The following is a 13,783-nucleotide window of genomic DNA, read 5'->3' as shown; positions in this document are numbered from 1 at the left end:
AAGAGGTATTAAGAATTAAAGGATAAACATTCATTCAGTAAACATATACTGAATACTAATGTTAAATATTGGCATTGTGATAAAACACTGGGGGTATAATGGTAAATAAGATAAACATGGTCCTTGCCTTTATGGAGATTCCAGTTGGTGTGTACTGGAGGGGGTACGTGGGAGGGATGAGGAAACAAATACACGAAAAAGGCAAGATATAGTTTGTTCTGTTGGAAGAACTGAGTCTGGTGTGGCTCAAGAGTAGCAAGAGAGCATGGCAAGAGATGACATGGAGAGACAGAGAAGGGTAAGATCACTGAGAAGACTGCATGCCAAAAGAAACCAGCAGGAAAAAAGAATTAATCATAATTTCCCAATACTAACAAAATCTTGGATAAATAAGGATCAAGCTGCATCAGCCTAGGAATCTGGGGTTCCCCTGGAAGCATGGGCCAGTTTCCAAACATGGTTGTCTGAGTGCATGGAAAAATCCAGGCACTTGGTTGAAATGGAGGACCAGAGGGGTCAGGAAAAGATGTTCCAGATTCTTAGCTGCATCTTTCTTGTTCTCAGCAACTTATTCACTCCCCATAGCAGGAGATATGCCCTAGAAAAGTCAAAGCTCAAGAGACATAATCATCTCTCCTAACTGTAGTCTTATACCGGACTTCTCTCTTTTTTTCATGCCCCACACATGACCCAATGGCAAATGCTGTCAGCTCTGCCTTCAAAATATATTCAGAACCCAATCATATTCCACCATTTTACCATCCCTATATTGGTTCATTCAACTGCTGTCTCTCTCCTGGATCACTTCAACAGTCTTTTGACTCAATAAAGCAGCCAGGTCCCTTTGATAATATAAGTTAGATCATGTCACCCTTGTGCTCAAACTCTCCAGTGGCTTCCTATCTCACTCAGCTTTTACAGTGATGAACATGGCCTTATTTGATCTGGCTCCCAGCTACCCCTTGATTTATTTCTTCCTACTCTTGTCCTTTGATCATCCCATCCCACTCTCGTGCTTTTCACGGATACAAACATGACAGCCAGACTGCCTACCCCAGGGCCTTTGCACTTGTTTTTCTCAAAGTCTGGAAGGTTCTTCTCTAGGTAACCCATGTGACTACTTAAGCTTCAATTCATAGCTCAAATGTCATTTTCTCAGGGAGGCTTTCAAAGATTACTCCACTTAACATTGTATGTTCTCCCTCTTAGCACTTTATATCTTTCGTCTTCCCTGCTTTATTTTTCTCTATTGCATCTATGAACACCTGACATATTATTAAAATATTTACTTCTTTATTATCTGTGCCCCCACTAGGCCGTAAGCTCAAAAAGAGCTTTTCAGAAAGAAATTCCTGCTGTATCTCCAATACTCAGTAAATATTTGTTGAATAAGTGAATGGATTTATTTTGAGTGGATAAAATGAATTTAATATTATATAAAACCAAAAGTCAAAACTAGTCTTTATTATGACACTGCTTTAGAGAGTCATTGGAGAAAGAATTTTAAAATAAAATTTTTTTCTCATTCAGTAGATCTTTTTGACAGGAAGCAAAAAAGTAAATTTACTGTAGCCAATATATTTCACTCTTTTGGCTTTTTAACTGCCTTCCAGATAAAGAAAATTTTTCAGTGTTCTGATTCACAGAATGATGATACATAGATTCCTGTTTTATAAATATATATTTAAAAAAAAACCAGAAACAATATAAAAAGATATACATTAAAAAGCCTTGCCCTCACCCCATCCCTATCTATTCATTTCACCTATTCCTCATACCCCTACAATTGGCACCTTTTTTTTTTAAGATTTTATTTATTTATTTGACAGACAGATAGCGAGAGCAGGGGCACAAGCAGGGAGAGTGGGAGAGGGAGAAGCAGGCTTCCCGCGGAGCAGGGAGCCCCAATGCAGGACGCAGGGCTCGATCCCAGGACCCTGGGATCACAACCTGAGCCGAAGGCAGATGCTTAACAACTGAGCCACCCAGGCGCCCCTGCAATTGGCCACTTTTACTAGTTCCTTATGGATCCTTCCAGAGATCCTTTAAGAAAATACAAGCGAATGGTTTCCCCCTGTCTTATACAGGATACAGCATAAATATACACTGCCCTGCATCTTGCTTTTTTTACTTTACAGTATATTCTGGAAACTTTTCCATATTGTTCATTATAGAACTTCCTCATTCTTTTCCTTTCTTTTCATTTTTAAATAGCCATGGTGACAGTCAGGATGGCCCCCAAAGGTGTCCAGATCTTAAAACCCAGAACTTGTAGGGGCACCTGGGTGGCTCAGTCCTTCAGCTCAGGTCATGATCGCAGGGTCCTGGGATGAAACCCTGCATCAGGCTCCCCACCCTTTGAACCTACCGCCTGATTGTGCTCTTGTTCTATCTCTCTCTCTCAGATGAATAAATTAAAAAATCTTAAAAAAACCCAAACAAACCCAGAACCTGTAAACATGTTACCTTGCATGGTAAAATGAACTTTGCAAATGTGGTTTAAATTAAGGATCTTGAGATGAAGAGATTATCTTGGATTTTCTGTGGGCCTAACACAATCATAAAGATCCTTATAAGGGAAAGAAGGTAACAGGAGAGTCAGAGTCATGTTAGAGTGATGTGACCATAAGCCAAGGAATGTGAGCAGTCCCTAGAAGATGGAAAAGACAAGGAACGAAGTCTCCCTTACAGCCTTCAGAAGGAATACCAGAATGCAGACACCCTGTTTTTAGCCATAAGACCCATTTCAGATTGTTGACCTCCAGAACTGTAAGATAAAAAAATTTGTGTTGTTTTAAGCCACCAAGTTTGTGGCCATTTGTTACAGAGAAATAGGAAACTAATACAAAACTCATATAATATTTAAATGTTTGGATAAACCATAGTTTGTTTAATTAATTCTAAAGATGGATAATGACTATCCCCTATCTTCTGCAATAAATGGCCATACACATACAGAGCTTCTTATGTGTACAGATAATAACTATAGGGTAAATCCCCAGAAGACAGATTGCTGCTTTGTAATGCACGCACATCTGTAATTTTGCTTGGTGTTGTCACTGTCCTTCACAGAGTCTGCAGTACTTTGCAATCCCTCCAGCAACGTATGAGTATTCAGAGTTAAAACTTGATGTATTTAAATAAACAGAAGAAAGCTGTTCTTGACAGTAATGAGTATCTGTCTGCTCCTGAATTCTCAAACACTACTAGAGGCCTGGCTCAAAAAGGGCATCACAGGTAGAACTAAGCCAATCCGAATACACAGCCTAAAAATAACACCTTTACCAAAAGACTTCAACCCCAATTTACTATTAATACCTACCTGTAAAGGAGTTGCACAAGTATAAATGGTGTTTTGTTGAACTGTCTGTAAATGTTTTATCAAATGATGAGGACCAATGGACCAGCCAAGCTGGAAAAGGAAAAGATAAAAAGCAGATTTCAAAAAGCAAATCTAATTGTATGTACCAAATCCGATAGAGTAGCTCAGCTTAATGTAATTATTAAATATATGCAACTCTAAAATGTTCATACTATGAAAGTAGTGCAGTATTAGTATTTACTCATCATTTCAACACTGTTCTTTTGTGAGAAAGTTTCCCACTGGGGTCACTAAACTCTGCCTTCAGAAGGTAAACAGTACCCTTAGTCGCTATTATCCTTTTCTAATTTGCTACTTCTGATATTCTGAAGGTCTAAAAACTGGTAACAAAGGTTATCTGAATTAGGTAAAAGTAACTCTGAATGAGGGCCTAAGGGACTCTTCCATAAGCTGGTTCTGCAGGCCCCATTTTTGATACTCCCTGCTTCTTGGCCATGTTCAGGAGAGGCCAGTTGGAAGATGACCAAATTTCAACTGGGTAAATCGCTGTTGTATTACATAGTGCAGTGCTTAAGTACGTGGATTCTGAAGCTAGACTGCCTGCACTGGCTTGACTTTATTAGCAGTATAACCTCAGGCAACTTACTTCTCTGCACTAGTTTTATTGCCTGTAGAATGGGGATGATAAATTATACTCATCTCATAATGCCATTATGAGAATGAGGATGTGTAAAGCACTTAGAACCTGGCACATAGTAAGTGCCAAAATATTAATTATTATATTGTTTTCTCCCTCCTTTTATATTAATATACAATAATCTGAACATTTTTTGCAAAAAAAAAAAAAGAGTGCCATTAGTTCATGACTTATAAAATGAAAAATTACCTATTTTTTCTGCCATTTACAATGACATGGATGGAGCCAGACAGTATTATGCTAAGCGAAATAAGTTAGTCAGAGAAAGACAAATACCATACGATTTCACTCATCTGTGGAACTTAAGAAACAAAACAAATGAGCAAAGGAAAAAAAAGAGAGAGAGGGAGGCAAACCAAGAAACAGACTCTTAAGTATATATAGAGAACAAATGGATGGTTACCAGAGGGGAGGCGGGTGGAGGAATGAGGGAAATAGGTGAGGATTAAGGTGGGCACTTGTGAGGAGCACTGGATTTGTGCTGAATAACTGCACTGTACACCTGAAACCAATAATACACTTTATGTTAACTAACTGGAATTTAAATAAAGACTTTAAAATAATAAAGAAACAATCAGGTCTCAAAAAGGATAAAGGCCAACATGAAAGCTGAATGAGTAAAAATAAAGAAAAGATCAGTTAGTATAAAAACCTGTGTAAACTGAATATATATGCATTTAAAACACACATATACAGAAACTCTACGAGAAATAAAATACATGCTCATTTTTAAGCAATTTCATTCTTCTGCACCTTACCTTCCAGCCAGTTACACTGAAAGTCTTTCCAGCACTTCCTATTGTTATTGTTCTCTCCCACATACCTGGAAAAGTAGCTAAATAGGAAAGAGAAAAGAAAAAGGTTAAGAAATTGCTTTCCAACCAATCTGTATTCAGTATAATCTAAAAACATAAAGGTAGTGATCAGTGTATTTCAGTAGGTTTTTAAATACAATGTAACTCTAACCCAAACACAACTGAAAATGTTACAGTGCTTGGAAACACTGTCATATGTGATAGATTAAGTAATTTTAAGGAGCAAAATTACTTCCAGGGGCAGGAGTGTCAGTAGGCAGGGTTCTAGGCAGGGGTTGTACAAGCATGGTACCCAGCGCTCAGTGTCAGTGGTAGCTGAACATTCAATATTCTCTTCCTGTGGCACCCTTTGGTTGTGGTCTGGCTAGTGTTTACTCATATCTTCTCTGCCCATTTTGCGAGTCTATTTCTCCAGGCTTCCTAAGGCAATGGTTCTTAAAATATGGTCCCCACACCAACATAGCAGTCTCAGTGGGGAACTAGTCAGGAAGGCAAATTATTGGACTGCATCCCAGAGCTACTGAATCACAAACTCTGGGGGTAGGGTCCTGCAATCTGGGTGTGCATGCATGTGTGTGTGTGTGTGTTTTGCTAAAAATTTTGAGATAAAAATCCCACACCATAAAATTCACTTCTTTAAACTGTCCAATTCAATGGTTTTTAGTATATCTGCAAAGCTGTGTAACCAGTTTTAGAACATTTTTTCACCCCAAGAGAAGCCCATACTTTTTGGGTATCGCCCCTTAATATAATCTCCATGGCCAAGAGCCATGGCCAGGAGCATTAGAACTTGGGCCTGAATGGAGCTCATCTAGCATACCTAGTCCCTCCATAATGCACGCCATGGCCTTCCTGCATTTAGAAATATTAGCCAGCACTTCAGCACTATGCAATCACCATGAAAAGGACACTTGTTTATAGTATGAGCTGAAGTAAGAAGGCAGAGTGTTGCCTTATTGACCTCAACTGAGAACACATGTATCAGGTGACTCCAATTTTTTGCCCCTTTCTGCATGTTTATGAATGTGAAGCGCCAAGAGTATTGACTTTGGGGTTAAATCTATTTCAGTGAGTAGGTGATTCACAAATATGGATTCCACAAATAATGAGAAACGACTGCATAAATGTTCTCAAGTTGATATCTTTAATAAAATCATTCATTCTTATACTTATTTACTTATCAAACATTTATTAGCAATGACCAGGTGCCAGGGATTATGCTAGGTCTAGAGGAAACAAAGATGAGAAAGAAGCAGTTTCTGTCTTCAAGGAGTTTAATGGCTAGTGGGGGTAGGAGAAAAGTAAAACAACAACCATAATACAGTGTGGTAAGTGCTGTAATCTCAACAGGCATGGAGTATCATGCAAGGACAGAAGAAGGTTGAGGGTAGCTTTCTGCAGCCAGTAATGCTTGAGCTGAGACTCAGAAGACCACATAGGTCTTTGCCAGTCAGAGAAGGCGAAGAGAGGTATTTGGGGTGAAGGGAATGGAGCTAACAAAGTCATGGGTATATAGAATGTAAAAGCTTGTGAATTTTGCTGGACATTGGTAAACGATTCCCTTGTGAATCTCCTGAGAATGCTACCTACACTGTTCTTTGGATTCCTCAAGTAATTTAGTCGTGAAGTTCTTCACATGCAATCCCATGAGTTTTTCACTTGTTTTGTAGAGGTACAGTAGATACTCTTCTATTGTTCTAAGAGTGTTGGTATACACAAAGAGAAAAAAAACAGCCATTTCTGTGGGGTCTAAGCTACTGTTTTCTTAATCTTCTCGTACTCAAGTAAAGTAGCTAACAAAATTTCCAAAATGAATTCATACATAATCTTAGTCCATTGTGAAACACCTGGCAATATTTGTAAAGGCAGGAAGACTACATAAACCGGAAAAGCTACAAGTGTATTCTCTGTAGAGTATAACAAAAAGATAAATGAAGAAAATATTTAGAGGGTCCATTAGAAGAAAGAATATGCTAACATTTAATATATCATATCCTTTCAAGTTTTGAGACATCTGTAGTCTTCCAAAGTAATCCAAAAGAATACCATGACACATGTCCCACTTTCCTATTTGACCAGAGAAAATCTAAACATTTGTATAATGCAGAGTATCACCTCCTTTAAAGTAATAATATAGGGGTGCCTGGGTGGCCCAGTCAGTTAAGCATCTGACTCTTGATTTTGGCTCAGGTCATGATCCCAGGGTGGTGAAATAGAGCCCTTCATGGGGTTCCACACTGGATGTGGAGCCTGCTTAAGATTCTCTCTCCCTCTCCCTCTGCCCCCCCCACCCCATGTGCACATGCACACACATTCTTTCTCAATAAATAAATAAATAAATAAATAAATAAATAAATAAATAAATAAAGTTAATATATATCCCAAACCAGGAAGGTCTATTAGTAAGAACAATACTTAGAAATAAATTCTTTGAAAATAAGAATCATCCAGAGAAATGAATACAACCTTAACATGTTTTCATGATAAGTTATATACAAAGGGAATCAAAACTACTCACATGTCAAAAGTAGGTTTTTTCAGAAAATATCAATGTAATAGTTATAGGTATAATATGTTTTAAAAAGAGCTAAGTAATTTTGATGACTATTTTAGCCATTTAAAAGTAGATGTCTTTTTTTTTTTCCAACAGTAAACTGATCAGCTGAATAACTTACAAGGAATTTTATACTAATTATCTAAATACTGAAAGATTCGTATATCAATATCAATGTATTAATTTATCTTTTTTCTAGAAAGAGAGGTTTCTTTTGTTGACTGAAATGTCATTTTACAGAAATCTGGAGACATCATTTGAATCAAGAATCTGATCTAAGAACAAATTCTATTACTTCAATAAAAAGGGCCCTAAGGAATTTTAAAAACATCTGGATGTTCATGTCCTCTCCAACTCAGAGCCACAGAAGTTAAAGTAAACAGATAGTCAGAAGACCACAGCACTGTGTGTGAATCTACAGAAAAAAACCCCCCAAAAAACAAAAAAACCTCCAATCTTTGCAGGTCTGATCATTTAAAAAAACAGTATCTAGGGGTGCCTGGCTGGCTCAGTTGGTAGAGCATGCAACTCTTGATCTCGGAGTTAGGAGTTCAAGCTCCATGTTGGGTGTAGAGATTATTTAAAGACAAAAACAAAAACAAAAATAAAAATAAAAAAACCTAGGGTCACCCATGCTTGGAAAAGCATGCAACTCTTGGTCTCGGGGTTGTGAGTTTGAGCCTCACAATGGGTGTAGAGATTACTTAAATGGATAAATAAATAAAAACTAAAAAAACAAAAACAACCCAATATTGGTAAGTTAAGCTTGCATTTATATCTGAAAGGCAACTGGCCTTTGCACTTCTCATTTATGACCCATGATCCTTAAATCAGCCACAGCAGTTCTATGAGTTCACAGGTGGTTTAGGCTTCAGTGGAAGTCAGATAAACATGAGAAACATGAGGAAGGGTGCTACCCCAGGGAAAACCATCTCAGTGAAAGCATGAGGATGATGCTAATTCATGATGTATGGCTAGAAAGCCTTATTGTGTTATATTAAAGAGCTACTCTCACTCTGCAATAGTGTGATGAAATAGCCATTTTGCATCTTTCGCGTAACAAAGGCCACTGTATTTGATAGAATAGCTAAGTTTTCATGGAACCAAACTGTACTCTGTAAATAATGAAATAGTGAATTCATTTTTTTCTTGTTTATGGGCTGTTATAACAACTAAAAATCTAACTTAAAAATATATGTCTTGATATCTTTAGCAAGTAATATCTGCTACATTTTTACTATGAGGGGCTTATCATATAACATGGTTTAAACAATATAATAAAGGTTCAAACAACAAATCTCAAGATCATTTAAAGTTATGTATTGGAAAAATATTGCTAAACTGAGTTAACTAAAACTCTAAAGATTTGAGGCATTATTGCATAGACATGAACATATATTTTATGTTAAGTACAGAATTACATTCATTAGAAAGATGCCTCTTCCTCTCTCTGCTTAATTATTAAAAATTACAAAAAATAATTACGTGTCCATAGTGATCTGATTTTTGACTGGAAATAGTTCAAGTGACCTGAAACAGAGATCATCAACAAGAAGGGTGAAGATGAACCCTAATGCAATTTTGACATGTAATAGCAGTTTGCTGTGTCAAGGCAACACCACACCTTGCAAATCTCTGGCTGTCTTCTTCTTTTATCTGTTCTCCCTGAGAACATTCTCTTCCATGGGTTCCACCATCAACAAAATTTTGATGACTGGCCAAACTGTTTCCCCTCATAATTTGATCCTGACTATCAGGCTTGTCTCCAGAATCTTCTCCTCTGTCTCACAGACACTGAAACTCAGCAAGACTATAAAGCATGAGAGGCAGGAATATTCCTTCCTCCCCACAGATCTGCTCCTCCCCAGCACATCTCCACCTCTGCTGAAGAGCCTCATCACTGCTGATGGGGCTGAGTCAGAGATCTCAGAAGCATACTTGCTTGCTCTCTTTCCATCTTCAAATGCTATACTCCCCCCCACATTGTTTTGACTTCTAAATAGCCCACATGTGTCAACTCTACTGCTAGCCTATCTGACTCAATTCAGATCCTCACCTATAGCTGGTTCTTAGCTTTATAAAACAAATCCAGGGGCGCCTGGGTGGCTCAGTCGTTAAGCGTCTGCCTTCAGCTCAGATCATGATCTCAGGGTCCTGGGATCGGGCCCCGCGTTGGGCTCCCTGCTCGGTGGGAGGCCTGCTTCTCCCCCTCCCACTCCCTCTGCTTGTGTTCCCTCTCTCGCTGTCTCTCTCTGTCAAATAAATAAATAAAATCTTTAAAAAAAAAAAAAAACACAAATCCAATCATGTAACTAATTCCCTTGCCATGGCACACCTCTTGCAGTAGTTCTCAAAGTATGCTCATTGGAACTTTGGTGATCAAAGTAATGTGTAGAATTTCTTTAGAAATCAATTTTAAGTTTCCTTCCATGAAATTTTCTTATGCACTTAAAATAAGTACTACTGTTTATCTGAGAGTGTATGCTACCAACGGTGAAACAAATGAACATTTAGTAAGTGAATACTAATGGCAAAATAAAAAAAAAAACTCTGATGGGCTTATTTCAATGGCTCTTTGTGACAAATATGCACAGAACTATGATTTTTATATTGACTTCTCTTTTTTTAAAGATTTATTTCCTTATTTTAGAGAGAAAGAGAGGGGGTGTGTGTGTGTGTGTGTGTGTGCACGAGCGGGGGGGTGTCAGGGGCAGAGGGAGAGACTCTTCAAGCAGGGGACTTCCCACTGAGCATGGAGCCCCATGCAGGGCTCCATCTCACAACCCTGAGATCATGACCTGAGCCAAAACTAAAAGTTGGATGCTCAACCCATTGAGCCACCCAGGCACCCCTAATGACTTCTTCTAATTATTAAATTTCTGTTAGGAAAACTGTTTCTTGTTTCAGGATGGAAGGCAATGTATCCCTATTTCATGATGTGAACTTTGTGGCTTTGAGGTGCTCTATAGTAAGGCTTTGAGTTTCAGAACCACTGACTTCCTCAACAAGTTTAAATTCTGTTCTCATATTCAAGGCTGTCAGAATTACCCTACTTTTCCATTATCATCGTTGCCTGTTATATCCTTATAAACCACTTGCCCTAATCTTAAGTATATCTTGATCTGTTATGCCTCCTTGCCTCAGTCCTCTTAGTTTATCTGGTATGAATTTTCCTTCTACCTCTCTGCTTAGCAAATTCGATCTTTTGCCCACTCCTCTGTTGATCCCCTCAAGCAGTTGCTTCGTCCTCTGTAGTTCTACAATTTATAATGTACCATAGGGATAATTATGATATATACAACAACTATTTATATGTAAGGGCCCTAATTTTTTATTTATTAATTTCTGCCACAATGATTTTAGTTTTCCTTCCCTTATCCTTTTCATACCTTCTATTCATTTACTTATCAATTACGTTCTGATCATCTAGCATGTGCAAGATCCATCCTGGCAACTAGGGATTCAGAAGACCCTAAAACAAACAAAAGTCCCTACATTCTAGCAGATTAGAAGTAAACAATATAGGTCTTGATATTTATTACAAAGGAAAAAACAAAACAGAACAGGAAAAAAAAAAAAGCAAAGCAAATGCTGGAAGGAAAGCTTGTAACTGTCTTAAATGTGGCCACCAAAAGTGGTATCTGAATAAAGCTCTGGGGGAGGTGAGAGACTGAGCCATATGGATATCTAGCGGGAAAAGAGTTTCCAGGGCATTGGAAGGAGAAGTGCAAAGACCCAAAGTCTGCAGCCCAGCATATAATCTTATAGCTGATAGCAGTTTGAATAACTCCAGAAGACACCGAGACACTTGTGAGACAGCCCAGTAGTAATGAAGAAATCCCAGGCAAAGATCAAGCAGCAATAACTTACTGGCCCTGCACTTTTCTCCTGCTGACTTGGCATTTTGGCAACTTACTCAGCACAGACAGTCCAGCTTGGGAACAAGTAAGCTCCCTGTATCTTATGTACCAAGTAATAATAGATTCTTGATAAAAAGCCAAGGGTATAGGCAAAAGTAGGACTTCTCTGGTTTCATAGCTTTATAGTATGATCCAAAAATCCCTTCCCCTTAGTTTGTACTGCTTGTCCTTCAATTTGTTTATTTATTCAGTCAAGCATCATTTATTCAAATCCCATTTAAGTGCTCATCCGGACAGATACCCATTGCAAGGACTATTTTAAAGCTGTTCTGGGATCCTTTCCAATCAGTTGTTCCACATGTGCCCAAACACATTTAGATTTGTGACTCTATGTAATAATCAGTACCTATTTTTAAATGCTTATTTCCAGTATATACAAGCCATTCATAAACCTCATCACTGATGCAGAGTGTGTCATATTTGATGCAAAGGTCAGCAATTACTTGGAGTTCCTCTTTGGTATATACCTATATGTGTTAAAGAAAACAAAAGAGCAGAGCCAATTATGATTCATCACGTGAGAAAATGATAGGTCAGAAGACTGTATAAAGAGATCAAAGACTCACCTTGCCAATGGGGTTATGTGGAGTATTCAGTATAATAGCTTTGGTTTTAGAATTAAATTTACTTGCCAGTTCTTGAGGATCCAATGTCCAGTCAGAACTAGACCATTTTTTCCCATCGACAGGTTTCTAAGTATGAAGAATCAAAATGTGATTTAATTCAATTAATTCACGTTTGCTGTCTTACAAATAAATACCTTACTGGGAAAAAAAAATAGAGAAAGGTAAGGCAAAGGTAACTGAACAAATGACTAACAAAGAAAATAAGCAGAAATCACTAAGCCTTAAGAGCCCAAGAGGACTTGAGTCTCATGCTCACACCTATTAAATGGGAAAATAAACTCTTGTCGACATAAACAGCTGTTAAAGTGTCTATGTTCCTTCAAAGGAGCCAGCTATAACGATGGTTAACACGTCTGGTACTTTAGGGCTAATATAAGATTCTGTGATTCACCTTAGTGTATTACTTATTTTAGTAAGGTTTTTAAAAAGACAATGGTAGTACACTTTATTAAATTCCTAAAAATAAAAGCAAAATTTAAAAAATTCACTTTATTCAGAATTCAATAAGCATTTATGAAGCACCCAGCATACATACCCTACACAGTTAGTCACTGGGGAGCAGTGCTATGAAAGTGAGTTAGAAATGGTTTCTGAGCTAGTGGTGCTCATGTTGATGGGGAGACACATACAAAAGATAACATGACATATAATGTGAATGCTGATACAACAGAGATACATGGCAAAAACAGAATAAAGTAATAAAAGTTGTCCTCTTCAAGATGTTGGTTACCTTCAGCCATAGTAGAGATACACAGTAAATCCCAAAAAGTAATCAAAGTGGAAACTTCATCAGGGACAAAGCAATTCTGTGTATTTTCAAAACATCTTAAAGCATGTGAATGGTGCTGGCAAACTTACAGATCTTAGGGGAATAAAAACAGGTGTTGCTCCAGCCATTCTCACCATAGGCTCGTAACAGTCATAGAAAGGCATTATTATTATGACCTAAAATGAAACCAAGTAAGAATTTAACATATCAATTATTCATTTGTTTAAAAAATACTGTGGGAGTCCAACCCAGAAGTCACAGATTTCATGAAGCGGAAAGGCTTTGGCAAAGATTTTAAAAGACTAGAATCTTTCTATATTCAAAAGTTTTTGGGTATTGTTTCAACTATAAACAAGGAAGCCATAGTCTGGCAAGAGGTTTTTGATGATCACACCAAGCTTCAGCCAGGCACAGTATTAAAAAATACTGTATCATATGATCTCATTGATATGAGGAATTCTTAATCTCAGGAAACAAACTGAGGGTTGCTGGAGTGGTGGGAGGTGGGAGGGATGGGGTGGCTGGGTAATCAATATTGGGGAGGGTATGTGCTATGGTGAGTGCTGTGAATTGTGTAAGACTGTTGAATCACAGATCTGTACCTCTGAAACAAATAATATATGTTTAAAAAAAAAAAAAAAAGAAGAACATAGTAGGAAGGGAAAAATGAAGGGGGGGAAATCTGAGAGGGAGATGAACCATGAGATACTATGGACTCTGAGAGACAAACTGAGGGTTCTAGAGGGGAGGGGGGTGGGGGGATGGGTTAGCAAAAAAAAAAAATACTGTGTACCTACTATGTGTAAGGCACTATACTACATGTTGAGATGCAGCAGTGAAAAAGCTGGCTTTCCTTTCCTGGAGCTAACAGCCAAGTGGAAAAGACCTTAGAGATACACTTGTCCAGGAGTCCTTGGTCTCTTAATGAGATCTACAGAAGGGCTTGCAGTGGGGATGCTTGAAATTATATGCAAAGCTTTACATGTGCCTAGGTAGGTTTTCCTGGGGGAAGAAGCCATAGGTCTCATCACATCCTCAAAGGAATGTTCCAGCCAAAACATTAAGAATTTCTTTAAATTT

General features: G+C 38.0%; 1 protein-coding gene across 10 annotated transcripts in view; it reads right to left on the bottom strand.

The window, feature by feature from the left end:
* Positions 1 to 13,783, bottom strand: part of KYAT3 (kynurenine aminotransferase 3) — a 61,775-nt gene that overhangs the window by 10,249 nt on the left and 37,743 nt on the right. For 9 of the 10 annotated variants that reach the window (XM_035018103.1, XM_035018105.1, XM_035018108.1 and 6 more), the window contains 5 exons: positions 12,793 to 12,879; positions 11,875 to 12,000; positions 11,655 to 11,775; positions 4,778 to 4,854; positions 3,323 to 3,412 (listed from right to left, as the gene is read on the bottom strand). In XM_035018103.1, coding sequence (XP_034873994.1) covers positions 3,323 to 3,412; positions 4,778 to 4,854; positions 11,655 to 11,775; positions 11,875 to 12,000; positions 12,793 to 12,879 — 501 coding nt within the window. The remainder of the gene's footprint in view (positions 1 to 3,322; positions 3,413 to 4,777; positions 4,855 to 11,654; positions 11,776 to 11,874; positions 12,001 to 12,792; positions 12,880 to 13,783) is intronic. The other variant, XM_035018101.1, reaches the window with a different exon arrangement.

The sequence above is a fragment of the Mirounga leonina genome, unplaced genomic scaffold (assembly GCF_011800145.1).
Source record: "Mirounga leonina isolate KUSES-001 unplaced genomic scaffold, KU_Mleo_1.0 Mir_173, whole genome shotgun sequence".
Taxonomy (NCBI): Eukaryota; Metazoa; Chordata; class Mammalia; order Carnivora; family Phocidae; genus Mirounga; species Mirounga leonina.
This window is presented reverse-complemented; position numbering and strand designations above follow the sequence as displayed.